Source organism: Protopterus annectens, chromosome 14.part0 (genome assembly GCF_019279795.1).
Source record: "Protopterus annectens isolate FY-2018-M chromosome 14.part0, PAN1.0, whole genome shotgun sequence".
In the NCBI taxonomy this organism is placed as follows: domain Eukaryota; kingdom Metazoa; phylum Chordata; order Ceratodontiformes; family Protopteridae; genus Protopterus; species Protopterus annectens.
In genome coordinates this window covers 413,068,079-413,096,035 of record NC_056748.1, presented here as the reverse complement: position 1 = coordinate 413,096,035, position 27,957 = coordinate 413,068,079, and the positions used below count along the sequence as shown (strand labels likewise).

The 27,957-nt window shown below is 37.6% G+C and overlaps 1 protein-coding gene across 1 annotated transcript in view; it reads right to left on the bottom strand.

Moving 5' to 3' along the window:
* The window catches only part of ADAM12 (ADAM metallopeptidase domain 12), a 2,765,134-nt gene that overhangs the window by 2,316,066 nt on the left and 421,111 nt on the right, over positions 1-27,957 (bottom strand). The window contains exon 2 of the mRNA XM_044056180.1: positions 26,548-26,681. Coding sequence (XP_043912115.1) covers positions 26,548-26,681 — 134 coding nt within the window. The remainder of the gene's footprint in view (positions 1-26,547; positions 26,682-27,957) is intronic.

Below are 27,957 nucleotides of genomic sequence, written 5' to 3'. Positions count from 1 at the left end.
ACAACAGTTTTAGAGGTGGAAGAAAGGTCAACATTGGCTCTGTCTGAATTCTGCATTCCATACGCACACAATCCTGAGTCAAGACAGAGTTTTAGAAATTGATAGTGAACCCTAAACTTTGAGGAGGAGAGATGGTGAACTCCAGATCTCATAACAGATGACTGGGAGAAGGTGCCTGAAGCAACAGGTTGTCTAGATAACGAAAAATCCGATTGCCTTGGAGCCTGCAGAAAGCAATCACAGGAGCTAGGCATTCTGTGAATACCCTTACAGCAGTAGAGAGGCAAAGGGCTAAACAGAGAACTGAAAATGAGAGGAAGAAACATTGAAATGTAAAAACATCCTGAAAAGTTTGTGAATAGGGATATGAAGGTAAGCATCCTTCAGATCCAAAGACACCAGAAAAGATGGGGTACAAAAACAGGAAACAGGGTTTGAAGAGTAAGCATCTGAAAAGAGGGGACCTTGACAAAAGTGTTTAGCAGGGAGAGATCCAGAATAGGTTTCCAAGTGCTCTCCTTTCGAGGAACCAGGGACATCCTGGAATAAATCCCTTTCCCACTTGGGATGGAAGAACAGGCTAAATGCTTTCTTGATTCACCAGGGACCTTAGGAGCTCCCAGAATGAAGAAGTTGCTATAGAGGAGGTTGAGGAATCCCTGAAAAGAAAAGACAGGCTTCCATACCATGAAGTAACCCTGACATATAACAGAAAGGACCCAAGAGTCTGAAGTGATAAGAAGCCAGTTTGGAAGACAAAGGGAAAGAAAAAAATCTGATAGCGAAAATATTCAGCAAAGCAACAAGGCATTCAGACTGACAAGTGATAATGATGCTTAGACTGGTGGTAAAGTTCTGGTAACTGCATCCATATATATCACCTTTATGCCTTACATCCCATACAGGGAGCATACTTGTGATGTATGGCGCATATAAGATCATAAGGCTTTGGTATACTGGCTGAACGTCAGCCTATGCTTAGCGGGAGATCCCCATACTAAAGAATACTGCAACAGTGATACAGAAGGACATCAAATTAGTTCAAGGGCTATAGAAGAGACTATTGGCTGGCAGGCATGGGGGATGGAAAAAAGATCAGCGTCAGATTTAAAGGATAATTTAATAAAACCACGTGGTCATTAAAACAATTAATATTACAAATGTAATTCACTGAGATAGGGAAACAGGAAAAGGTAGCAGAAAATTGAAAGAAGATTACCGAACTCAGTACTGTACTATGTTAAAAGTGGATCTATTTTCATTAGCTTAATCATTTTCCAAGCTGTTGATGATGAAAGGTCTCCAGACAGACACTGGTTATGCCAAAACATCTTTGTCAGATGTTGAAAAAAATGTACTGCTATGAAAAGGAAATATTAGCTATTGATTGGGCAAGTGAGCATCTCTGGTAAAAAAAACTCAAATTAATCATAGATCACAAACCTTTAGAAAATATTCTATAACTGTAACTCAAAGCACTGACAACTTCTCTTTCACATTTCCACTCACTTGCACTTTATACAGTCTCATTCTAAACATATTCTTTCATATCAGCAATATACAAATGCCTGCACACTTTTATCTGCATATCACTTAATCTTCCCTCTCCACAAGCCCACTCAAAATATGTTTGAGTTTCTTCTCATATCAAATGCAAACCTCTGACTTGTAGCTTTTACCGGTCTCCCCTAAACATCCACTCCATATAACACAACTCAACTGCATGTGTCCAACCTTTTTTTCCAAGTTGCACCCATTCACCAAAGTTCTCTCGTACTTCATATCTCACCACACCTCGCTTACACCTTTGAGAACGGTTTCTCTAGAAACTCCTTATTCTGTTCCTTTTCTATTTTTCACCGTCTTAATATTCTTTCATCACAAACTCCTACAGCCACAATTTCAAGCATCAGATCCTCTAATTCAAAATCAAACACAGTTTTATTTCTATTTAAATCAAACTACACATTTTGCAACCCTATTCTCTACAAACTTGCTATAAAATGAAAAAAAAATGAACTTAAACAGCTCATTCCCTAACTCATTCTTTTTCACTCACTAAACCAATGTGGAGACATTCATCCGAATTCAGGTCTCCTCCATCCACAATAAAAGAATTGCCAAACTATCACAGGCCCTCTCCGGCCTTGACAAAATCCTTGTCAAACTAGTACCACAAATATACCCTGCTCATAAGGCTAAGCCTCTAAAACCTATAACATGAACATATACAGTATTAATCTCAGAAGCATTAAAAACAAGCCAGAGGACCATGGGTGGATTGCTCTTCACTCCCCTGACATCATGGTCTTAACTGAAACCTGGCTAAAACAAGATATAAAAGACAACACTATCCTATCACCAGGGTAGGACATGCTTGGATTACACAGAAGAAACAAAAAACTAGGTGGTGTAGCAATAATCTACAATAACACCCTCCAACTATTCCCCTCTACTTACAGTCCTACAGCTACTAAAAGTGCTGCGACTCTTGTATCATGTCTAATATAAGGCCTTATGCATCACTGCTATCTATATAACCCCAAGTAACAACAAAAATAATACAAAAGAGTTCTTCTCATGGGCCTCCGCAAATATCTCACAAGAAACTATACTATCAGAGGACTTCAGTATAGATTGGTAAACTATTATTAATGACTCTGGCAATAGCAATCAATTTATATGGTTTCATTTAACTTATCGCCATTCCTACTTGATAAAATAAAACAGTAATAAAAGCTTCACCATTTACAGGATACGCACAAATTCCAAAACAGCATTCTCACTTCTGGTTTCCTTTATGGCTCCTTAAATGATCAACTCCCTACCTTTACAATTAATCAGGTAAATCCCCTACGAAGCACCACCACTATAATCTAGTACACAAACTTGCATGCTACCGTAAAGATGCTTTCTTAGCCTGCTTAAGCTATGATACCTGGGGCTGCCTTTATAGTCTCTATAGGACAGCCACATACTTTAATGACAGATTTCTCCTCATCCTAAATAAACATCACCCCCCAACCAAAAAAAAAAAAAAAAAAACAGTTAAGGTAAACCCTACACCCTGACTAATTAGAAGAAATAAAATGACAGTGAAGGAAAGGGACAGTACTTGGAATACTTGGAAACAAATTGTAACTCAGTCCTGCCTCCAGAACTAAAAAGAATTCTGAAACAGAGCAAAAGACATGACCATACTTGACAATAAACATACTATCAAAACTTGCAATACACTAAGCAAAACAGTTCCAAACACTTCTTGTCCTCTGTCAACAAACATCCATACTGGCCAAACTACCAAACTAATCCTTCTACTAAATATGCTAATTACAACACTGCTAGCCAATTCATTACACATTTTAAGCAAATCTATCATATAAAACATTCCGACTCCTCCAGAGTCAACAAATAATCCCAATGCATTTAATTTTGAATCCATCCCCACATCTATCAGGAAGCACCTTCCCAAACTAAAGACAACTATACCTTCCCTGGGCAATCTTCAACCTGAGAATATTAAACTTGCAGCAGGTACCCTAGCTTACCAAATATCCACCCCTAATAAACTACCCCATTAAAGAAAGTTACATCCCTAAAATTTGGAGAAAATCTTATATCTTATTCAAATACAAAGGTGGCTCCTTTACTTATATAGCCATTTACTAGCCAATAGCCATCCTGTTATGCAGACAAGCAATTCTCTAAATCAGTCAGCTGCATAAATGCCTTATCATGGGCATTTCCAGGGGAGAACACAAAGCTAATGAGCTCAGGCTGTTCCCCTGGAAGATCTCATTACCATTCAGCATCTCTGTAGAGACAGCCCACCACTGAGTTGCACATCTTCATGATAAAACACCATGCTAGTGCTATCTTTGAACCAGAAATAGTTACCACAATGTATACACCCACATGGTATCTTTTCTGAATATGGCCCCTGGTATTAACAGATGCTTGCTATAATGAATGAGTACAGAGATATTCAGTAAAAATATATTATCAGTGTGACAGGAAAAAAAAGAGCACCTTCCCTTCCAAAGTGCAGATGTGCAAATACCACAGATGGCAGAATGCATGCATAATGTGTTCTGTATAATAACAACTTTAGGATAATAACTACCACTAAGATGGTCCAGAAACAGAAATAGGACAATTTGCAGTTACTGTTTAAAATGGTGGTCAGTTGCCTTGTGCTCATTTTAAAATATGTCATACCCTACTTCTAGTTATGAGGTAACAGCACCTAACTTACACAGTATATAAATAGACAATTAAGGAATTCTGCCATCAAGTCTTTCAAGAAATCAAGTAATGAGCCCAACGAATGACGTAAATGTGGACCTCCTTGATAAACACATTAGACTATACTCCCAATCAAAGTGAATGCATCTTCCCAAGTTTCAATAGTAAATGAAGTAAGCAGCCTTTAAAAGCATTTCAGCACAATACTTTTATGGTCGATCAGTGCCATGATGAATATGTAGTAGTGCTGCATGGTGACACAGGTCTTGGGTTATTTTAAATATGATATATGAATTATAACCTCAAACCTTACACTATGCAATGCAGTTATAAAAACGAAGGAAGTAGAATTTGTACAGAGATGCACATTACTCTCTTTAACCATGAGACAGCTTGGGCTATGAATAGGCAAATGCTAGGGAAGAATTGTTAAATCACAGTCTGCCTTATATGACAGCTCAAATCTGACTACGAGAATTTTCTCCACCACAGTGTTCCTTATGTGCTAATCCTAAAATGATATATTTTACATGTTGTCGAGTGGTGTCCGAAAGACATGCATGAATGGGCGTGCCTTCGTTGAAGGTTGGGCATCGGGCTGGCACCTCGGCACTGTAAAAATCAACTGCCAATCATTAGTGGACCGGCATTCCGCTGTAGCGACCCCTAACTGGGAAAAGCCGAAAGAACAACAACAACAACATGTTGTTTATAATTATGATAGCTATATGACATCCAGTGATACTGTAAGCCAAGGGCTAGATTGTTTTATTTTATACTGCATGTGGGAGAGATCACATTCTAGTTTATCTGCGTGCTTGTATTCTAAGCATTTCACTAAATGAGATTCACTCATAAGATGTGACTAACAAAAAGGCAATATAATATGGAATGCAAATATGTTATTACTGTGAACTGTAGGAACAAACTATTACAAAGAAACTTTAGTAGTAAAATAATAAACTATGCACCATATAGTCCCTAAATTACCAGACAGAGAAGTAGCATACTCAATGCCATAACACAACCAATGGTATACCTACAGAAGCAAGCCAAGCAACAAATGAAATGACTGCATAATGGGGAAAACTGCATAATGGGGAAAACTGCTATCCCTGCATTGCTTTAATAAAACTGCAAGACTCACTCTGCTTCCATCAGATGTTTAAACAATATGGCTAGCCTTTTTTTTTTTAGGCAATGACACAGAAAGAATGTAGTAACAGCTGAGGGAGTTTACATGAACATTTCTGGAATTCACCCAGGGTTGCCAGATGTCCCTATTTGGGCGGGACTGTCCCGAGATCAGCAGCCTGATCCAGAGTCCCGCCCTGCCAGTTTAAATCCCGGCCAGCCTCCGCTTTGTTTTTTTTTTTTTTTGATTGGCCCGTATACCTGGCATACAGGCCAATCAAAAATCGCTAAACACGGAGCTTCTTGTGTTCCGCGTTAAACAGAAGTAGCTCTGTGTTTAGCGATTTTTGATTGGCCCGTATGCTGGTATACGGGCTAATCAAAAATCGCTAAACAGGGAGCTACTTCTGTTGAATGCGGAACTGCAATGTTCCGCATTAAACATGAGAAGCTCCGTGTTTAGTGCAGATCTGTTTAGTGCAGATCTTTAATGTTAAAGACCTTCTTTTTTTTTTTTGCTCTTCACTTTTTTTTTTCATCCCTACCTGGCTGATATGAAATCTGGCAACCCTGAATTCACCCAACAACTGCCTAAATCTATGGCAAAATGCAAGAGAGGTACAGCCCTGCTGTCTGCATAACAACCATGAAGGAAGCAGAAGATATCATATGGCAAATGATAATGAAGTCTGACAGACAGAAGAAATGTTGCAATAGAGAAAACACAGTGTCCTTCAAACAGTTTGAGGATAAGAAATCTTCATACCACTGCCTTCTAAAACAGAAAAAAAAAATAAAACATAAAGCAAACATTGTTATCAGGTACTCAGTCATTGGATGTGCAAAGTACAAAGCCAAAATACCTTCAACTAAGTAACATCATTCAAGCATTACTAAAATGTCCAGGAGACAGAGAATTCATAACAATGCCAGTGTAGGCCTCTACTCACTCAGTCATGTAAATAAAAAGTAAAAACAAACACCAAGGAAATTAAATTATGTAGGAAAATTCACAGCAATTAAACACATTGTTGGACTCTTAAGCCCTACCTTAGATGGATCTATATTGAATCCTCACTTTACAGTATATTGGTTATTTGGGTCTATTGTGAAGAGTGAAGCAACGAAAGAGCGAACAGTCTTTTGTCAACACTGTGAGGACTGGGGAGAGATGGGCGAAGGCTGAAATTTGATATATAATTCTGGCATTTGTAAATAAATGTAAAATACAGGCATGTTTTCTTGAGTGAAATAGAATATTGTGAAATGTGGAACTGCAAAATATGTGACAACATTGCACTCTACTGGCCCAGTGAAGCATGATGTGATCCTTTCATATTAGAATTCGGCTCCAGTGCGGCTGAATAAAGGTTTCATGCCCACTGATTTAAGGCTAAAGTTTATGACCAGAATTTACATGTGGGAGGTGCTTTATTGCTCTAGTTTCTGTTAGAATATACATGTGAAATGCCTTGTATTGTTGTAAGTTTCTGAGGAGGTGTTAGATTGCTAAATAATGCAGTTTGCAGCCTGAGAACTCAGACCAGGTGTTAAGATGATGCAATATGAATACTGTGAAAATCTAAGTGTCAAAAATTATGTAATTTTGGGAGGGACTTAGAGACATGTTTGTTAGTAATGTTTAAACACTATTTCTCACAAGAGACCTGAGAGTATTTTGATCCGGATATCCAACTTATCAGCACTCTGCCTTGTGCTCACATGTAAGTTTTGGCACTTTGATTTCTTGTAGGAATAGTTAAAGCTAGTAAAGTTTAATTAGGTAGTTTTCTTTGAAATCAGACCTGTCCTACTGTATTATTTTAAGTTTCTGTATGATCTCTGAACTCTTAGATATCTCTGTGGTGTAGTAGTTTTGTCTTGTGTTTTGATTTATTATTAAATATTTTTAAAACCTTCTACCTGTGGCTGATTTGTGTAGAGATAAGCAATAGAGTACATTGCATATTTATAGAGGTTATTGTAATAGGCCACTCTAAAGTAAGCTGTTAATCATACTACCATTGGATTATAATATTGCACAGTAGTTAGTGGACATCCTTTTAAGGGCCTTGTAGTAGCCGATATTATTAACTGGGTGGTGGCAGTAATTACTACTGTGTAGTCTGGGTAAAGGGGCACAGCTGGAGAATCTGTGTCAGCCTTTCCCAGGAGTGTCTGTGAAGTTGTATAAATACTTATCTCAAAGTGTGTGTGTGTGTGTGTGTGTGTGTGTGTGTGTGTGTGTGTGTGTGTGTGTGTGTGTGTGTGTTTGTGTGTGTGTGTTGTGTCAGCTACTTGGCAGGGACATGAAGCACTGGTTGGACAGAGAGGGTACTAGAGGTTCTAGCTTGCCCAGTTTTGCTAAGACCTGGATCCTATAGCTGTGCCAGTGGGTGTCTTATTGGGGAACTGGTGAGCAAGGGAGCAGCCAGCCCCAGACTGACTGTGAATCTCTATGTGCACTTAAGGGAAATTGTACTTTACTGTGTGTATTAGTTATTCTTTTCTCTTCTATGAGATGACCTCCCTGGTGTTAGTGGTGAGGATTGAGGCTCCTTGATTGCTGGGCCAGGGCATGGTTGTCACAGACATGTAAAACCCAAAGTCTGTAAACAGCAAAGTTATGGAACATTGATTTTTTTTCCCAGGGGAAAAAATTCCTGGGCCATTCACGGGACTTTGCTGTTTTTTCCACTGTGGTGTGATCTCAGAGTTGGTATATTTAAGTAGGGGGTTGTGGGGAGCACAGCCCCCCCCCCACTTTGTCTTAATTTTAAAATATAATTTTAAATACATTTTTTTTTTGGAACAGTGATTTTTTTTTCCCCTGGGAAAAAAAAAAATCACTGTTCTGTAACTTTGTTGTTTTCAGACTTCAAGTTTTACATGTTGATGAAAGAGCGTTTGCTCTTTCGTCATTTCATTCTTCTAATATAGACCTAGTTTTTCAATTCATCAGAATGAAAACCATCAAAATTAACAGTTATTAAACATGTCAAATACAAGACTACAACACTACCATATTTCCATGCCAACTCCAAGATTACACAACAGTGAGAAAACAAACAGACCCTCAACCCTCCTCACCCGAACCTGGAATGTGACACTCCTTTGATATATACTGGGGCAAGGCCAGGGTTAATGTTAGCATGCATGCATCTTGACCCCTGCCTTACCTTACTCATGCATACTAACCCTAATCCTGCCCCTGACTCTAACTCTTTGCATTAATGTAAAAAAAAAAAAAAAAAAAAAAAAAACTTTTCCTAACAGTACTGCTTAGATGTCAGTGAGAAAGATTTGGTGGATTTATCAACATTCCAACAAAAGCAGAAAGCAAATAACTCCAAAAATCCAAAAAGTAAACAAAAGCTGTGTCAGTACGAAGAAATTTATTATAATCCAAGCCAATAGTAAGAGCTTACTATTGGCTTGGATTATAATAAATTTCTTCGTACTGACACAGCGTTTGTTTACTTTTTGGATTTATCAACATACATGAATCTGTTAGCACTAATGGTGAAAATACCTTTGTGGATAATCTGTGTAAGGAGAGAAGCAGTACTGTAGTCTATACAGTTTAAGTAAGTGGCACGGATGCTGCTTTACAATTGGTTAATGACTCTGTCAGAATGCCAAAACATTTTTGGAGCATTAGAGACTAATGAAGTCAGCTTCAGTGTGCCTGATGGAACACAAATGGTATTTGCAAACAAAAATGCTGTTTCAAGCTTTAGACGTGTCTCTAGTTAAAATTAAGAAATGGCTGTGGGAAATAATGTTCTGAATATTGTCTTAGAGTTAAAATACTTTTTCTGAGACCTTTATGATGGATTGGGACACTGTCCATCAAAACACAGGACTAGTATTTATAGAATTGTTAAGAAAGTACAACAGTGATCATACTGACAAATTAAAAAAATGGATTGACAAACTATTGGATAAGTTAATATTCAAACTAAGTAAATCAGATAGAGAAGAAAATACTTGCAACATTCAGAAAGAAAACAAGTGATTAAAATAGAAAAAAAAGGAGAAGAAAGCTGATGTAGACAAGAATGATTATTCAAAAAATGGAACTTCCACCTTAAAAGACCCTGTTGAGAAAACCCTAATGCGTATAACAGCATCATCTCGAGACAGTACAGAAGTGACAAATACAAGGACAAGTGAGTCAATCAAATGGCAACAGCAGTTTGTTTTTTTTTTTCTAGAGGGAGAACAAAAGGACTTTCCATCAAGATGATTAGCAAGAACAGCAGAAAGGGAGAGAATTTCAAAGGAGAATGAAGGACTGCAAAAGTCTGCACAGAATTTGAATCCACATCAAGCAGTAGACATTTATCCAATAACATCGCCATCCCAAGTGAGAACCTGGGCACAGATAGTTCTAGGACCACCTTATACACAGAGAGATGATTATTCAGAAGACTAACAATACATAAAAATGCCAGATAATGACTTTTAATTACAAAATCTATTATTTATCTGGCAAAACATTAAATGAGAATGAGATAAAAGTTCTAAAAGGAGTTTTTTCTTATGTTGTACCTTCTCCAGGAATGGAATGGAAACATGAGCATGTTAAAGTACATTTCACTGTTCCCAGTATTTACACTCCTCCTCTGTATCCAGTTATAGATGTTTTTGAAAAAGTGTGTGAGAAAGATACAAAATGCACTTTCTAAAAATCATTTATCAAGTACTACAATGTAACTATAGAAGAAAGGAAGAGCTTGAAGGGATTATTATAAGACCTTACAATACATAGTATGAAATCGGATAAAGGGGCTACAATGGTGATTATGAAAAGTGGAGACTATAATGATAGAATGTTTCAAATGTTTGCTGACATCTTATTTTATGAAACTGTGACTTTATGCGATATAAAAAACGTCTTACAAAAAGGTAGACTTTTGGTTGGCTGACCACTTTAACAATGGAGTTATTTTATATGTGATGCATGTTTTTTACCATAAATGTTAATGTGCCTCCTTTCAGACCTATACTTACTTCTCCAACATCAAAACATGAGATGGTTTCCATATTTGTAGAGAGAACTTTGTATATGGTAATGAGGAATTTACCTGTTTTTGTAAGATGTTTTTCCACTTTCTGAAAAAAAAGACAAATAAGAGGAGAAGGTATCCATGAAGAGGGAACACTAGTGACAAAGGATGTTCAGTCATTACATATGGTCATGCCACATGAAATAAAAGAATGAGTCCCTGTTATGTCATACAATGACACAAAATATATTGTAGGAAAAATGAGATTTATAACTGAATGCAATGGACAGGTATTAAACAACAAATAGTTTTTTCTTGAAAAGGAAAATATTTTCATCAAAAGAAAGGACTTGCAAAGGGTGCCAGGATGCCGCCACCAAATTTTGCCAATCTGGTAATGGCTTATTGGGAGACCAACATTCTTAGCATTTTTGGGTTTGAGAATATTTGGGCATAGCAATATTTTACTGATGATATTTTTAATTTGGGAAGTGGAAAAGATAAATTACAAAGACTTGAAGAAAATACAAACAGCAGTTCATCTTTTGGAGGTTAATATATCAGAAAGACAAAGATTTGTTTTCTAGATGAAGAAGTGCACAGAAAAATGGAGGATACAGAGTTACCCACAAAAACACAAGTAATGCTATGCTTCATTATAACAGCACCCATCTTACTTACGTAAAACAGAAATTGACAAGAGGCCAGTGTTTTAGAGTTATTGAGCTCACTACGAGTGAGGAAGAGGTTGACAAATGATTGCTACATGCAAGGTTTGTTTTGAGGGATATCCCAATATAGCTGGAAAAAATAATACATTAAGCCATAAAACAGTCATGTCAACTAAGACAGTGTAAATAGGGTTGGTATTCACAATAGATAATTCAACTATATGGGGTATAATACACAACTGGCATATTATGGCAGGTAATGAAGAAATATGGAATACTGCAGGTGACAAACCAATATTCATTAACAAAAGAGGAAGAAATATTTAATATATTTTAGAGAGAAAAGCCCACTGAAATTAATGAGAAGAAAGGAACCTACAAATGTTTATCTTGTCCTATGTGTAATTATATGTCTGACAGCCCCATGTTTTGTACAACCACCAACAGATCTTGTAGAATTCCTGTTTTTTTTTTCTGCTTGCACTTACACCTTTGTAGTTTACAGTACTCAGTGCAGAGTGTGTGATGGATTTTATATAGGAAAAACTAATACGCAGTTTAAAACACAAATCTATGAATATCACTATGCCATAAAAATCACATGTATCAAATGCAAACTATTCTGTGGAGTGTGTGTTTTAAAAAGTTAATATTTTATGTAGTATACAATATATATATAAGAATTTTAATAAAAAGGATTAACTGGATTTTAGAAAAACGAGGTGGCAATTTTTCTTAAATGCACTTCCCAAAGAATGGGACCAATAATTATAAATGCGTTTTAAAGAAAAAAACAGAAGGTTATGAAAATGTAAATAAATGCACTAGATTTAGTGTGTTCATTGATTGTGATTAGTTAAGTCACATAATCTGTCACATGGCTTGCCATGTGGTATATCAGTGTATGTAAACTGTATATGAGATGTGTGAGAGTTATTCTGAAGACCTCAGTGAAGGTCAGAAATGTTCAGTAAGTTTTATTATTTTAAAAGTGCTGCCCTTCATCTTCAGCTTCCATGATGTTTTAGTTTTACTGAGGACAGACACATCATCAGTCACACACAATTCCACTCCTATCACCCAACTTATACTTATTCTAATTCTAACCTGAAACACTCATACATACATAAAATCATCATCCTACTGTCAAATTCATTCACACACTCCAAAACATACAAACGCAAAACTTATCCCCTTATCTAGTCCTCATTCTAATGCTAACCAACAAACTTGCACATACATACACATAAGACAACCTGTCCCATTAAATTGGGCAGCCCCTCCACAGAACTAACCCATAGCTATTCTCTCTCCACTCTCCAAAATACTAGAGAGATGCATACACTCTCAGGTCTCAGACTACCTCCTTACTAATAACCTCCTTTCCAATACTCAGCATGGTTTCCGACCAAACCATAGCACCACCACTGCCTTACTCTCCTTTACTAACACTATCCTTCAGCATAAAAACAATGGCTATCTCTCCTCTGCTACTTTCCTAGACATATCTAAAGCATTTGACATGGTCCCACACAAACAACTCATCTCTGTCCTCAGTAACCTATCCTTCTCTCAATCAGTCACCAACTGGTTTCAGAGTTACCTGTCTGACTGCCAACAATCCGTTGTATGGCAGAATGACATATCTCCCCAACTACCTGTCTCCATAGGGGCTCCCCAAGGACCCATCCTTGGACCTCTACTCTTCTCTGTTTTCACCAATAATCTAGCCTCTGCCACCAAACATGGCACACTCATACAATACGCAGATGACTCAACCATCATCTGCTCAGCCCAGTCCCTTCTAACTGCAAAAATTCACATAGGAAGCCTTTTCCTCTATTGAAACTTGGTTATCCGATGCACAATTAATACTCAACCCAAACAAAACTAAACTACTCATCTTCCAACCCACCAAACATACTCAAAAAAACTCGCACTTTAACATCACAGCAAAAGACAACACCACTATATACCCAACTGAACACACAAAATTGCTAGGAGTGGAAATAGACAAACTAAAATTTGACATTCCCCTATCCATGACCGTAAAAAGTCCACAAAAACTAAGAGCGTTATACAGAAATAAGCAACTTTTCACCAAAGCAGCAAAGATTTCAGTAGCAAATTCCCACCTTATCTCCATCCTAAGTTATGCCTCTCCAATATATATCAACCTAAGGCAATGCGATCTAAACAAGCTAGAGACCTGCTACAACAAAATTGCCAAATTCGACACACGGGCATCCTACCGTAGTCACCACTGTCTCTCACTTGCTGGACTGGGCTGGCTTGAACTCCCTCACCTCCTTCAATGGTATCAACTCTCACTCGCCCACAGACTAGCAAACCATCCACTTAATGTCCCATCCCTCCAGAATCTACTCCAACCCTATTGCACCACCAGACCACTAAGATCCAACAACAAAAATCACTTGCAGACCACTAAAGCCAATAACTCTGCTGGTGAAGCACTATTCTCTTGCAACATAGCCAAATTATGGAACTCCCTCCCTCCCACAATTACCTCCATACCATCATGCACCCTCTTCAAAACTTTACTAAAAGCGCTCCTAAAAACATGCTGGCTATGCCGTTGCAACTCCCACTCTAATATCACCCACCCCATCCAACCACTACCTTTCTTTCCACCCCACTAACTAGCTGGATTATAGCAAGCTCAGATGCTCATAAGCCTAGTACTTATTATACAGCAGGAACTTCTTATTGTAACATTTGTTAATGTCGGTTATGTACTTCGCAGATAAAGATTCTAGTTGTCTACTGATGTACTATGTTTTTCATCTGTAAATATGTTTGTAATTAATTGCTATGATAATCAAATTGTTAATCGCTGTGTAATCCAATGTAACTACTGTCTGTTTATTTTAACTGTGGAGCTTTTCTTCCCGGGCCTCCACTGAAAATGGACCTATGTCCAGTTGGACACTCCCGGTCAACAAATGTAAATAAATAAATAAATAAATAAATAAATTGCCCTTACCTTCAACATACTCCAAAACCAATTCCACTTAGTTGATTCAAAATATCCAAGACAGTCTCATGATTCATACTATTTACCCACCCAGACAGTCGAACAAATCATTTGAAACACTGTCCCAACAACCATATAAACACATATATCTACATATGTTTATGTACGTATTTATATATATATATATATATATATATATATATATATATATATATATATATATCCTTACACAAACATATGCAATTAATGACTTGCTAGTGCACAAACATCTTGTGCAGTGTAACAAATGCTATGCATACATAAAGGTAACAGCTGATAACATTGGCGATCTGTGTTCCTCATGTCAAAAGTTGGATGATTTGCTTACCATTGTTAAAAGTAAATCTAGATTTAGTGATGATGGTTGCACTTGTGCAACTGGCATGGTTTGGAGAACTATTGTTTCATATATTAATAACTGGATGAACTAAATCATGCTAGGCATAGAACAAATAGAACACATTTGGGAAATGATGTATCTATTTTTTGCAAATATCATTCAACCCCTAAGAAACAAGACAATGCCCCTGACAACTTTGAAATCCTGGATGCAAGTATTCAGCAATCTGAGGATCCAGTTTGTTTATAAGGAAACAAAAAAGAAAGAAAGGAAGAGGTTCACACCAAGTAACAAGTAAGAAAAAGAAACCGACTGTAAAGGAAAGGGAATATGCAGTAAAAAAGGCACTGCTTTGTTATGTAACACACGGGTTACAGGGAATGATGATATTTTTATATCAGAAAACCTTCAGTCTACAGAAAAAGGCATCATTTTTCCAATGGAGAAGGTAGAAAAGAGGCAAGGGGCAGATGAAAAGGGAGAAATCAAAATTGAATGTGGAAGGACTGAAGAACATTACTGTAAGAAAAAAGAAAGACAGATGCTGACCACATGGCTCAAGCTGTGGATTTACAATACCAGCTGGATGAGAATTTAATACGCAATGAAAACAGTGGGATTAATAAGACTAATGGTGATGAAGATCTATCCTCCATAACAATTGATAGAGCCAATACTGCTGTATTAGAAGCTAAAGATTCTTCAGAGCTGGCCAGCAAAGATATTCTTGTAATTGGAGATTCAATTATTAGAGGAACTGATACTCATATTTGCAGAGATGATAATGAACATCGAATAGTGTTATGCTTGCCAGGAGCAAAAATAGAAGATGTGAGACAAGCTTTGGAACACCTTAATGTAAGGAAGTATGGATCTGTTTTTATTCATGTTGGTACAAAATGTCACCTGCAAGAATTCCTAGACTGTTAATAGGTAACTGATATCCCTCAGACAGTATAGCTTGCACTGGTGCTAGGATATATTTTTCATAAATCACCTAAAGAAAGGATACTCAGGTCACTGTCAATGAAAAGATTTTTTTGGGTAAATACCTACATGGAAAAAATGTCCTGTTTTAAAAAATGGAAATGTGTAGACCATCCGAGCCTCATTTTGGGCACACGTGTTCAGACAGTATGGTGTGCATTTGTCAAGATCACAAATGAGAATTTTTGCAGCATTTGACAAACACTAGGCAGGAGTTTTGCCAGTATTAGAAAATGTAATAGTTCACAGATAGCAAAATTTGATGCATCTCTGATGGTTGTTAATGCTAGCAGCATTAATAATAAAGTTTTTTTTATTTGAAAATTTGCTATGTTTCCAGAAGACTGATGTTGTTATTGTTTGTTAAACATGATTAAAGAACAATGACTGGAAACCAGTTCCGTCAGGGAATAAATGATTTTACCGTAACAGACATTCTAAAAAAATCAGGTGGTGGTGTTATGATAGGGATTAAAGATAGCTATGAGACCTGTGATAATTACATGTTCAATGATAACACCAATACTATAGACTGTGTACCTATGACAATAAAGACAACCCTGGAATATATAACAATTGCTGGAGTGTATAGACCACCAAAGACAAGTGCAGATGACCTAGAGGAATTCATACATTTCTTACATGAAACACAGGAGGGAAGAATAATAATAGCCAGGGACTTATATTTACCAGAAACAGACTGGAATAATATAGCAATAACCCACGTCTGTGTGTGGGTAATGCTGGATTTACCCACGGTTGGTGTGGTTTGGTTATGAGGGTGATGGGTATATAATGGGTCTAATGAGTGTCAAGTAGAGAGGAACAATGACCTCTTTTATCCTGGATGAGAACCCTTTTATGATGAGGTGTGCCAAGTAGAAAGACTTCCTGACTACTGTGGCGATGTGACTATCAAAAGACAGACTACTGTCCACCTGGGTCCCAAGGTCTCTAATCACATATTTGGTGTTAAGTAGACTGCTGTCTATGTAGTAGTTCATGGGTACAGAGTTTTTACCAAAGGGGATGACAGTGCAATTTTTGGCATTGAGCTTGAGGCCATGGCTCTGACACCAGGCATCTATCTCAGCTAGGCCCTTCTGTAGGATTTCCATATCATTTGGGGACTCTACTATGGCTCCTAATTTGCAGTCATCTGTGAACTGCATTAGCCAGAGGCCTTCTGTGTTAGCCTGTACTTCAGAGAAGTAGATAGCAAACAGGATAGGTCCCAGGACTGAACCCTGTGGTACTCCACTTGTCACTGGTTTGAGGTCAGATTTGGAGTGTGCAACTTTTACAGTGTGGGTTCTGTCAGTGAGCCAGTTGGCAACCCATCTTGTGACATAGGGATTTATATCGAGTTTAGTGAGTTTAGCTATAATTACAGAATGGGGGATGGTGTCGAAAGCCTTGGCGAGGTCAAGATAGGCTGTGTGAACCACCTTACCCTCATCTACGGCTTTGGTGACTGCCTCAAAGAAGTCAATCAGGTTCAGGAGGGATGATCTGCCTTTCACAAACCCGAACTGGGTGACATCGAGAGTTTGGAGGTTACCAATGTCTTTGTTTATGAGTTCCATGATGATATGTTCCATGCCTTGCAGACCAGGCTCATCAGGTTAATAGGGCGATAGTTCCTGGGATCAGTGGTGGTTCCCTCTTTGTGGAGTGGGATAACTGTTGCTGTATGCCATTCAGTGGGCATAAAGCCTGATGTGAGGCTATGATTGAACATGGTGCTTAGGTGGGGAGCCAGTTCATTCTGAAGTTCATGTAAAATGCAGCCTGGGATGTTGTCTGGTCCTATGGATGCTGTGTTTTTGGATTTAGAGTGTGCAGCTTTTACCTGTGTAGTTGTAATTACAGGGACTCTGCATTCTTCCTGTATAGATATGGGCCCTTTAGGTGGTGGGGGGGTAAAGTTACCATTGAACCTATCTGCCAGGATGTTGGCAATATCAGGTGGTTCTGTAATTTTCATGCCGTTGTGCTGTAACTCAGAGCAGATCTGGGTGTTGCCATTGAGATTCTTGACATAGCTATAGAATGCTTTGTGGTTGTCCTTAGAATCAGTGGTGATTTTGTTTTCACAGCAAGCTTTGGAGGATCTTATAAGGGATCTCAGCTTCTTATTGAGGCTGACCAGGGAGCTCCTCCACTCATGGGATTTTACTCTCTTTTGCAACAATTTCTTCCTTCTGTTGTACAGTTTGTTTATGGCAGGGGACCACCAGATTGGCTTCCTTTTTTTTGAAGGATAGCGTCTTGGTTCTGTTTGGGATAGCACGATCCTTGCACTCGTGTAAGTGTTTATAGAGTGCATTTGTATAGGATTCAGCAGTTGTAACTGCATTGTCCGTCTGCATGGGTGTCATGAAGTTCACCACTTCTGTCTTAAAAAGCATGAAGATGGCTTTGGAGAAATTTTTTACTGTGGTTTCCTTAATGGGGGTAGGGGAGGGATGTGGATATCAAGGGTGATTAGCTTATGGTCAGATCAGACCAACGAGGAGTTGACTTCAGGTGTGGAACACTGGTCACTCATGTTGGTAATGACTAGGTCTAGGATATTGTTGCCCCTGGTGGGGGGTGTGGATAAGTTGATTCAGGGCATTGGAGTTTATGAATTCCAGAAAGCATTGTGTGAAGGAGTTGGTACATGAATAGTTTTCCCAGTTAATGGTGGGGTATTTGAAATTGCCCATTATTAGGGTGTTTGGTTGAACCCTAATATTTTCCAGTACATCAAGAGAAGAGGAGTGGGAATCCTGGGGCATGGTGGGGGATCTGTAGCAAGCTACAATTTGGATTGCAGTTTTACCCAGAGTTAGTTGCACTTGGATAACCTCAGATGCATTATGCTGAGCAACTAGCCTGGAGGTGTGGATATCCTTAATGAATATGGACACACCTCTGCCTTTGGTGTTCTGGTCCAGGTTACATGGCCGAAAAGTGTGGTATGAATTATAGCCTGGTAGTGCAGGGGTGCTCTCTGGACCCTTGAACCAGGTCTCAGTCACTGCACAGATATCTATGTTCTCCATTTTAAGGAGTGCCTCGAGTGAGTGCATTTTGAGATTTAGAATTCTAGCATTGAGAAGCATTACCCTCAGTTTTTGCTTGCCTGTTCCTGTTACGATGGTGAGCTTGTCATTTGAACCTTGCCTAAAAAAAGGCACTATAGTGGCGGCAAGAGCATTAGCCAGTATCCTGAATCCCAGGGGCGACAGGTGCAGGCCATCTCTGGCAAAGCATCGTAGTCTGTCAACCATGTCATCCCAAGCAGACAAATGCTGGATCCCCTTAGAATGACACCAGAAGCTTAGCCAATTGTTGAAGTCAATCATTTTGTCCTTGTACTGTGGTATCATTCTGGGCGATGGCAGAATGCTACTCAGGGCTAGGGTCATACCTGCCTGGGCTACAAGATCGGAGAGTTCTTCCATGTCTCTTTTCATGTAGTCCAGGGAGGTGTGTCTCAGGTCATTCACACCAACATGAACAATGACAGAGTCATATTTGTACTTGTTGTGGAGTAACCTCAGTGCATGGGTTATGTGGTGGATCCTGGCACCCGACAGGCAGCTGACAGTAACCTTCTCCTTGTTTGGCCTGGTGAGTGGGACATCAGTGTGCCTGACTATAGAGTCACCTATGACTAGTGTGCTGGATACGCTGTTTTGCCTTATTGGCTGTGGTTGAAGTGGCAAACTGAGTCTGTGGGCTATGTGTCATTGGATTGTGTTGGGGGTGGAAGTTTCTTGCGTTTCTGCTTTGGAGGTGTCTGTTGCTTAGGCAGATTATTATTGAGAGCCTCCGCAAATGTTTTTGTGTTTCTATGTGTGGATTTTGATGGTGTAGATTTAGTGAGACTATGTGAGAAGTGTGGTGTGGTGCAAGTGTTTACCTTCTACTCTTGAATGTCAATTCAGTCTTGGGTGGAGAGAGCCACCTCCAGTTTGGCTAGATAAGTGCACCTCTCACAGGTTGTAGTGTTGGGTGGTAGGAGGAGAGGGTTGTCTGTGTACATGAGGCAATTTCTACATTGCCCCAAGAAGTCCAGATTCATCAGACAGGAGAAAACACTGGGAGCTGACTCTTGGACATGCCTGAATAAAAAATTATTTTCCTCTAGATAAGTGAGGAAAGTGAGTGCAAGAGCTGTTTTGTTCTAAGCAAGTGAGGAAAGTAAGTGCAAAAACCGTTTTCCTCTAGGTAATGAGGAAGGTTGAGTGCTATAGTAATTAGTAGCTTATTTAGTGCTTACAACAAGTTCTGAACAAGAATAAGCAAGTTTAAGTGCTAAAACTAAGAATCTATATCTGCAATAGTCTAGTTACAGGAGCGAAACAAGTGCAAATGCGGGCTTTCAAATCAAAAAGTTGAGAGAGATAGAAAATATTGCCCAGACATCCAATAACTAAAATTTCTGGGCCAGAACCACTCCTTATGTGGTGGACAGGTTACCTAGTGCTTACCACTCCCACTGACAAGCTATAAGGCTTCCCTCGAACACAAAAAGGCTTGGGGGGCTCAGAAGCTTACATACACAGTCCTGGATATAGCAAATCTGTATCTGGACTACACTAGTTACAGGAAAGGTTGGAAACAGGCTTACATTTTTTTGTTTATTGTTTACAGAAAAGTAGCTAAAACAGCAGTAAAAACAATTCAAATGCAGTGCAAGCTAGCGCACTTGAGTATGTAGCAATATTAGACCAAATATAGTTTAAAAAAAGCAATTAAATTAAAAATGACTAAAAACAAGTGCAGAAAGAGTGTATTAGGTAGAATTTGGTAAAGAGATGGGACAAAGGGGAGTGTCCCACATAAAATATACAGTGGAGCGGGCAACTGCAAAAGCCACCAAATTTAAACAACAAACCAGAAACAGGGAGGGTGTGTGGGACAAAACACTTTCAGTAGAGATCTGAAAAACTATACAGTGAATCAAAAATGCGTATCTTTCAGACCTAATTTTTTCATCTGAAGTGTTCTACAGTCTATATGCAGACATCCTGAAATTGGGTAAACTGATTACATGCGTTACTGATAAGGCATGTAAGCAAAATAACTTGATTAAATTGACCATTTGGGCACAGGAGAATAATATGATGATAAATACATAAAAAAACTAAGCATATGAGATTTGGGAGACAAACTGAAAGGTGAATATTTAATACAGCACACAGTGATTGAAGCTGTAGACTAATTTAAGGACCTGGGTATATGGGTAGATTCAGCTATGAGTTTTTCTAATCATGTCAACCAATTGGTTAATGACAGTTACAGAACTATAGGTTGTATAAAAAGATTTATAAAGTCTAGGAAACCAAAAATAATGAAGTCATTGTTTATTAGTTACATTAGACCCAAACTTGATTATGGAATAACAATATTGAAACCCTATAAGAAAACAAGCATGAGTAAACTGGAAAGAGTACAGTGGAAATATACCAAGGATGTGGAAATTTAAGTTATTATGATAAACTAAAATATCTGAACTTGTACAGTGTCTCTTCCAGATATCTAAGAGGAGAGATCTTATTCAGGTATATAAGGCATTTAGAGACAACTAACTCTGGGAATGTTTGGGGTTATCAAAATGTACTATAAAATCATCAGACAACCGATGGGGAAGATTCTACAACAATGAGAAGTGTACTAATTGCTTCTCTGACAGAGTAGCCGATGCATGGAACAGACTACCAAATTACATTAAAGCAAGGACTAGTTTAGATCTTTTTAAGAACAGCCTGGACACTTATTATGGAACAAGTGTTTTGGTATATTGGCAAGCTAGAAGGGCATTAATGTCCATGCTTATGTAGTCAACAGCAGCCAAACATATTCAGCGCCCCTAAAACACTTTATAAACTGCAAACGCAGTAAATTTCAAAGATTTATTAACAGCAATTAATATATAATGACTAAGCTTCAAACAGAACAAACAAAGCCATTTTTCCCAATGGCAAAATCACTGTAAAGCAGAAAATGGCTACAAAATTACGTTAAAAACTTGCATTTAAAGTACAGTCCATTTCCAATCCCCTTATCAGACCCCAAGAAGTTAAATCACACTTATACCTAGAAATTCATTGGAAAAAAATAAGCAAATATATATTTATGCATATTTTTGAGCAATTGTTCACCAAATACTGATAAAAATCTAGTTTGTATCACAGAAACATTTAGAAACTACATCATTCAACATAACACATAATGTACTTTATGTACTTAATACACCATGTGTTAACAAAGAGGAAAACTCATAAAACTAATGTATTGACAATATTCATTAAGCCCAGGCTTATGTAATGATCCTGAATTAATAATTCATATTCTCTCTTTTTGTGACAAAAGTTTACATTTTGATATACTAGACAAATTTTCACCCATTACCATATCAATGCCTACAAAAACAAAATGGGCTGCAGAATGTTCCAGCTGGTGTTTAAACAGAACACTTCTAGGGCGTCTACAATTAATAATCGCTTAAATGTACTGCTGTTCTCTGTTTAAAAGGTCTAGAAGCCTGACCCACATAGAAAGCTCCTCAGTGGCAGACTGCCATTCAAATTACTCACTCAGTGGTATATGTAATCAAATATCTGATATCATCGATTTTAGAAGTATTAACTGCTCAGTTTCAACATAATTGCTGTTAATAAATCTTTGATATTTACTGCATTTGCAGTTTATAAAGTTTTTTTAAGAGGTGCTGGATGTGTTTGGCTGTTGTTGACATATTAGATATATATATATATATATATATATACATTTAATATGTGTGTGTACATATATATATATATATATATATATATATATATATATATATATAGAGAGAGAGAGAGAGAGATACACACATGCATACATAATTCATGTACTACAGGACCGCCAGTGAGGAAAAGGCAATAAGAAAACGAAAAGATGTTGGTTCTTAAAGAAGTTGTAAAGGAATTTTAATTTCTATCGTTCCCCTTAGTAACAAATAAATTGATTTTGTGAACAAGATCAAATGTCACAACTATGTAACAATTTTGAATTAGTACACATTTCTGTTTCACTCAGAGTGAATAATATGATTTTAACTGCTGATAGTAAAAATGTAAACAGAATATGACTAGAGGCATTTTTTATCCTATCCTGTAAATTAAACAGTGACATTAAGTTCTTGCTTTCTTCTCTAAATACCCCCAGTTGCATACAGGAATAATAAAATGACTATGACCTGAGTGACTTGTGTTTAATTAGTTACCCAAGCCCATGGTGGGGGTGGCATCTTAGAGAAAGGCATGCTTATCACACTTTGGAATGCAGCATGTTCGTGGGCCAACCTTTCATGGTGGAATTCCAGGACAAAATGCAGGATTACACAGATTTGCTGCATACAAGGTAAACAGGGTCATTTGATTATATACTCATGGAGACGTGTATATACACAGCAAAAGTCCCCTGCACGCCATGCCTCTGAATTCTGCTGACATGTGCTTTGGATGCTGGGGTATAAAGAAAACCCTACCCCCTAGCACAAAGACAATAGCTCCCACTCATGACTCACTTGGCTGTCATTATTTCAGGGGAAAAACTGGGCCATAAGGCTCTTACTAATAATGAGGAGGTAATTGGTTTAAAGGTCAACCATGGAGCAGGGCTAGAAGGTCACACAGGAACAAAAAAGATTAATTACCTTGCTGCATTATCAGCTGTTAAATATCTGTGTTAATTCTTTTCCAAAGGGTATTTAAATATAAAGGCTCTGAAATATATGCCAAATCACAAAAAAAGTAAAATAAATAAATAAATACATATGCATCATTGTAGACATTAACATTTTATTCATACTGCTGTAATATTCAGTCTTTGTATTTGGTTAAGTGAAAATTTAAAATATTAAATAAAACTGCTTATTAATGTGGAAAAACATATTTCATGTGTTTCTGGTCTGCCGAGTACACACAGCTGAATCAACTTCAGGCTGTAGTTTTCTTTCTGTTAACTTAACTACGTTTAAGAAATGACAAGTTGATACACATTAAAATGTACTACGCCAGCAACCAGTATGAAGTATCAGAGGAATAAGCAGTGCATAATCAGTAGGTATCACAGCTTTACTACTAACTAATGCAACATAAAGCAATAAAGCAGTCCAGCCGATTGCAACACTGTCAGAGTAACACTACTATTTGATTTGTTGCAGTGATGTTCTTCCACACATTTCAAAGCCTTGGCTACTGCCCTTATTTGTTAGCAAATCATACAGATATTTTATTAATTCACTTACAATCTGGAAAAAAACAGTGCGCTGTACTTGTCCATGAGCACAACCCAATACAAACAGGCATAGCACAGTACTTTGTAATCAAATTTCCTTAACAGCCATTTAAACCAAAGGCAGACACTGGCAAAGTCTCAAAATGGCCAACTCATGTCAAATACTGTCCCTTAGACTACAAAACTGAATCCCCGCCTCCTTGAATACTACAAATGGGAAAAATAAAACAAGGCAAGGATTATCTGAAGGGGAAAAAGGTACAACAATCACAAAGGATCCCACGGAGGGTTATAAAAACCCTGCAAGGCTTTGAAAAATCCCCTGATGGAACAAATCATTAAGTCTTTTAGGGGGATGATAACACAGGGTCACTGGAAATAGCATTTGTAGTTCCTATTTACCAAGAAATAAATACAGAAAAAACTAAGCATATGAGAGTTGGGAGGCATACATATAAGGAAGAATATTTAATACAGCATACAATGATTGAAAATGTAGTTTAAGTTAAAGACCTTGGTATATGGTACACACAGATTTGAGCTTTTCTGATCTTATCAACCAATTGGTTAATAATCATAAAACTATAGACTATAGGCTGTATAAAAGTTTAGGAAATCAGAATTTATGATGTCAGTGTTTTTAAGTTACATTAGACCTAAACTAGAGTATGGAATCATAAGACCTGTGTGTGTGTGTGTGTGTGTGTGTGTGTGTGTGTGTGTGTGTGTGTGTGTGTGTGTGTGTGTGTGTGTGTGTATCAGTGTGAGTGTGAGTGTAAATGTGAATGTGAATGTGAGTGTGTATGTATATAAGAATATTCATGCCTGTTAAAAAAAACAGATTGCTGACATGCACTATACTGAACCTGTCTGACTGAATTTCACGTCACTACAACTCTGGAATGGGCTGAACCCTGTACCTTGGTGTCCTGCAGGAACCAAGTACCTGTTTGACTGTGTTTCAACAACTCACAGAATGAGAGATGACTATCTAATGTTCACCATTCCTGTGTCAACCAAATGACTTTCCCATATACTGAACACAATTATCTCAATATTAACAGTTAATATATAGACAAGAACAATCTATACAGAAAATAATAAAAGAAACTGACACATTCCCTGCACCCCTTCTTTACCTACTACTTGTATGTGCAATCTCAGAGGTCTCAGATTGGCAAAGAAAGGGACAATACCCTTCCCTGCAATAACATCACTTGTCCATATTTTGTGTTTCAGTCTTAGTCTAGATTTGTGTTCCTAAATATATATATATATATATATATATATATATATATATAGAGAGAGAGAGAGAGAGCTATACAGATATCATTTGTAAATCAATATTTCAAATAAAACTTCTATAAGGCTTTTTAAAGAAAAAAAGTGTATTCCCTAACCTTTGCAATAGAACAGTCTGAAATGTACAAATTATTGCTGTAAGAAAGTCCTTCTACATTACACAGTTTATAAACAAATGGATTGTGTCTTGATCTAGGGATGTCACCGTCTCCCTTTACTCAGCCCTCATTGGCCAGTCTTTGAGTATAAGGCCCCTTTGGTATGTATCTTTCCAGACACATGCAGCAACTGCATTGCCCACAGAGGTACCTTACTTTAAAGATACAAGGTCTAAATAAGATTTTCTACATGGACTGACTCAAAGCCCTGTCATTATACTCAGTATGCTACAGACTGATAAGAAGTGATGTGTGTCTGGCTTACACGGCATCCACTGACCCAGTATTGATGGATTTACTTCACATCAGCAAGTCAATGGCATCAGAAATACTTGGCCTAGGAATGTAAGCCTCTTCTGCAACATCAACAGAACAGTTAGGAGGGACATGTATATCATCCTTGTCCGTATTTAAGCACAACTCTGAGCCATGGATGGGAAACAAAAAAATTACCCCAGGACTGTCCACTGTACAACTAATGGACAGATGCAGCTCCTAAAGGTTTTATCCCAAGCGTGGGTCACCTCAAATTATCGATGGTATAATCCCAGTTATTTTCATTAGCGGTAATATATAATTACTGACCATGGGAGGCCAATCTATAACCAAATTGGATAGGTTAAGTGGAGCACACAATGGGAAACTGGCTAGGCTTAAAATGGCCTGCAAGGGCAGCTAGCATAGTACTTACCTATGAACTTATAATTGTTGCATTCAAACCATCTTTCAAAAATAAAGTCTTGTCCTTTTTCAACTATTTGCACAAGTCATGGCAATATTTAGATAATTGTTAATACTCTAAATACAGCCATGATAAACAATGCATTAAAAATGCACAGCAATGTTCTGAATCACTTGTGAGAACTGCAACTAAAAGCTTAATATCTACCTGTCAGAAAAAAGTGGCACACAGCAGCATCAGAATCTGTTCAAAGGGAAGCAAGCATTTATTTCAGACTGCATAATGCAACAATAATAATTAAGCAAAATGTATGTAGATGCATGTGTACTGGCACATGCAAATTCTCACATGTGGTCGGTGGTATAGCAGGGACACCAGCATGGACACAAGTAGCCCTCATGGTTGCCTGATTGACTGCCTATCTGCATACCTTTTAATAGCATGGTTCTGGAGTTTCCCCACCACGGACCGACAAAAACAATCATTTTCAGCTGAAAGGCTTAATGGTTAGCAGGGACAGAGGCAAAAAATTATAAAAGTACTATGAAAGAAAAAGCCTAGGTACAAAATCACCGAGTCAAATGATGATATGAAGGCACATTTCCAATATTTGACAAAATATAGCTATTACTAAGCTGATATATAAAAAGCTGGGTCTGAAGCAATTGTTTATAAGAGCTTAAAAAGAAAGGTAAAACAAACCTTTAAGTGTAGGTCATTAAGCGGTATATACTTTTCTCCATTTAAGACAAAAGGGACAGTTGTTTCATAAGAGTCCAGCTGATTCTTAAAGTTTGACTGTCTATGTATTTCCAAATTGCTGTGCAAGATGACACCTAGAAAAGAAAATGAATCCTCTGTAAATAGTGAAACTCTTTTCTAACTTGTATATACTGCACTTCTGATAGGAAATAAATGAACGTTAAACAAATAGAAACTGACAGAACATAAAAGTCAATGTCACACAGTCATCGTCTTAATGTATTATTCTTATATTTCTCCTACAATCAAATGTCAGGGACAAGTTATGGATCTAGGTTAGTCAAAACTCTATAAAGAAATTACATATGTATATTTAAACCTGAGGAATTCATTATGTATTTCAAATAACATAGTTCAGCAAAGTTGTTAAACAGACTACAATGAAACATTACTTGCCCCTAATACTACCTGTAACCTTAATTGTGGGTGTCAGAACAAAACAACTACTTCCACTCTTGGACTTGGTTATGTTGTAGGTATTTTACAGAAGCATAACAATACAATGCTTATTTTCAGAGAGGTATGTAAAAAGGGGAGAGAACACACTGATCACATAATCACAGAAGACATTGCCTGGTGGGTTGTACTGTTGATTTGTGTACACATTTCATTGCCCTTTAGTAAAGTAATTTGATTTGATAAACACATGTCAAATTTAATCATTTCTAAGACTACACAACAGATAAGCTTACTAGGTACAATGTACATTTTCTGCTTACTAAGCCATTTACGCAAAAGAAATAGTAAGCACACAACATCAGATATTTTTTTGTAATCAAACAGGTCCATCTCGATTTACAATTTGATTTTTTTCTGCTCTCTGCAGTACAGCACAGTGGGGTATAGGTCATGGATCTTGTAGCATTATGGAAATTACATTTATTTTATGTTTTTTAAAGAAGAAGCATCTTTATTGAATTATCATTTAAGACACAGGCAGTCATTCATTTATATAAATTAAAACAAACCATATTGACATTTTTAGTTGCAAACATTATACATCACATATAATGTATACAGTCACTGTCAATTTAACATTACATAGATTATTCAATTCCTGCCTTCCCTAAAACCTCACTCCTCCTCCAAAACATTATTCTGCATGTATTGCTCCCACAAGTCCTAGTTTTTTATGCAACTTTCTCCTACCCTTTTCTACAGATCACACTTCCTGTTTATCTCTGTTACTATATTCACTGATTCTAATACAGCTGGTTTAGACTTTATAGGTTCATAGGTAGGTACTAGGCTATCTGCCCGAGAGCATTTATAAGCCTACCCAGAGTGTGTCGGCTTTCGCCACCCCATTGATTAATTAACTGATCCACTGTTAAGCAGAGCCAATGAAGT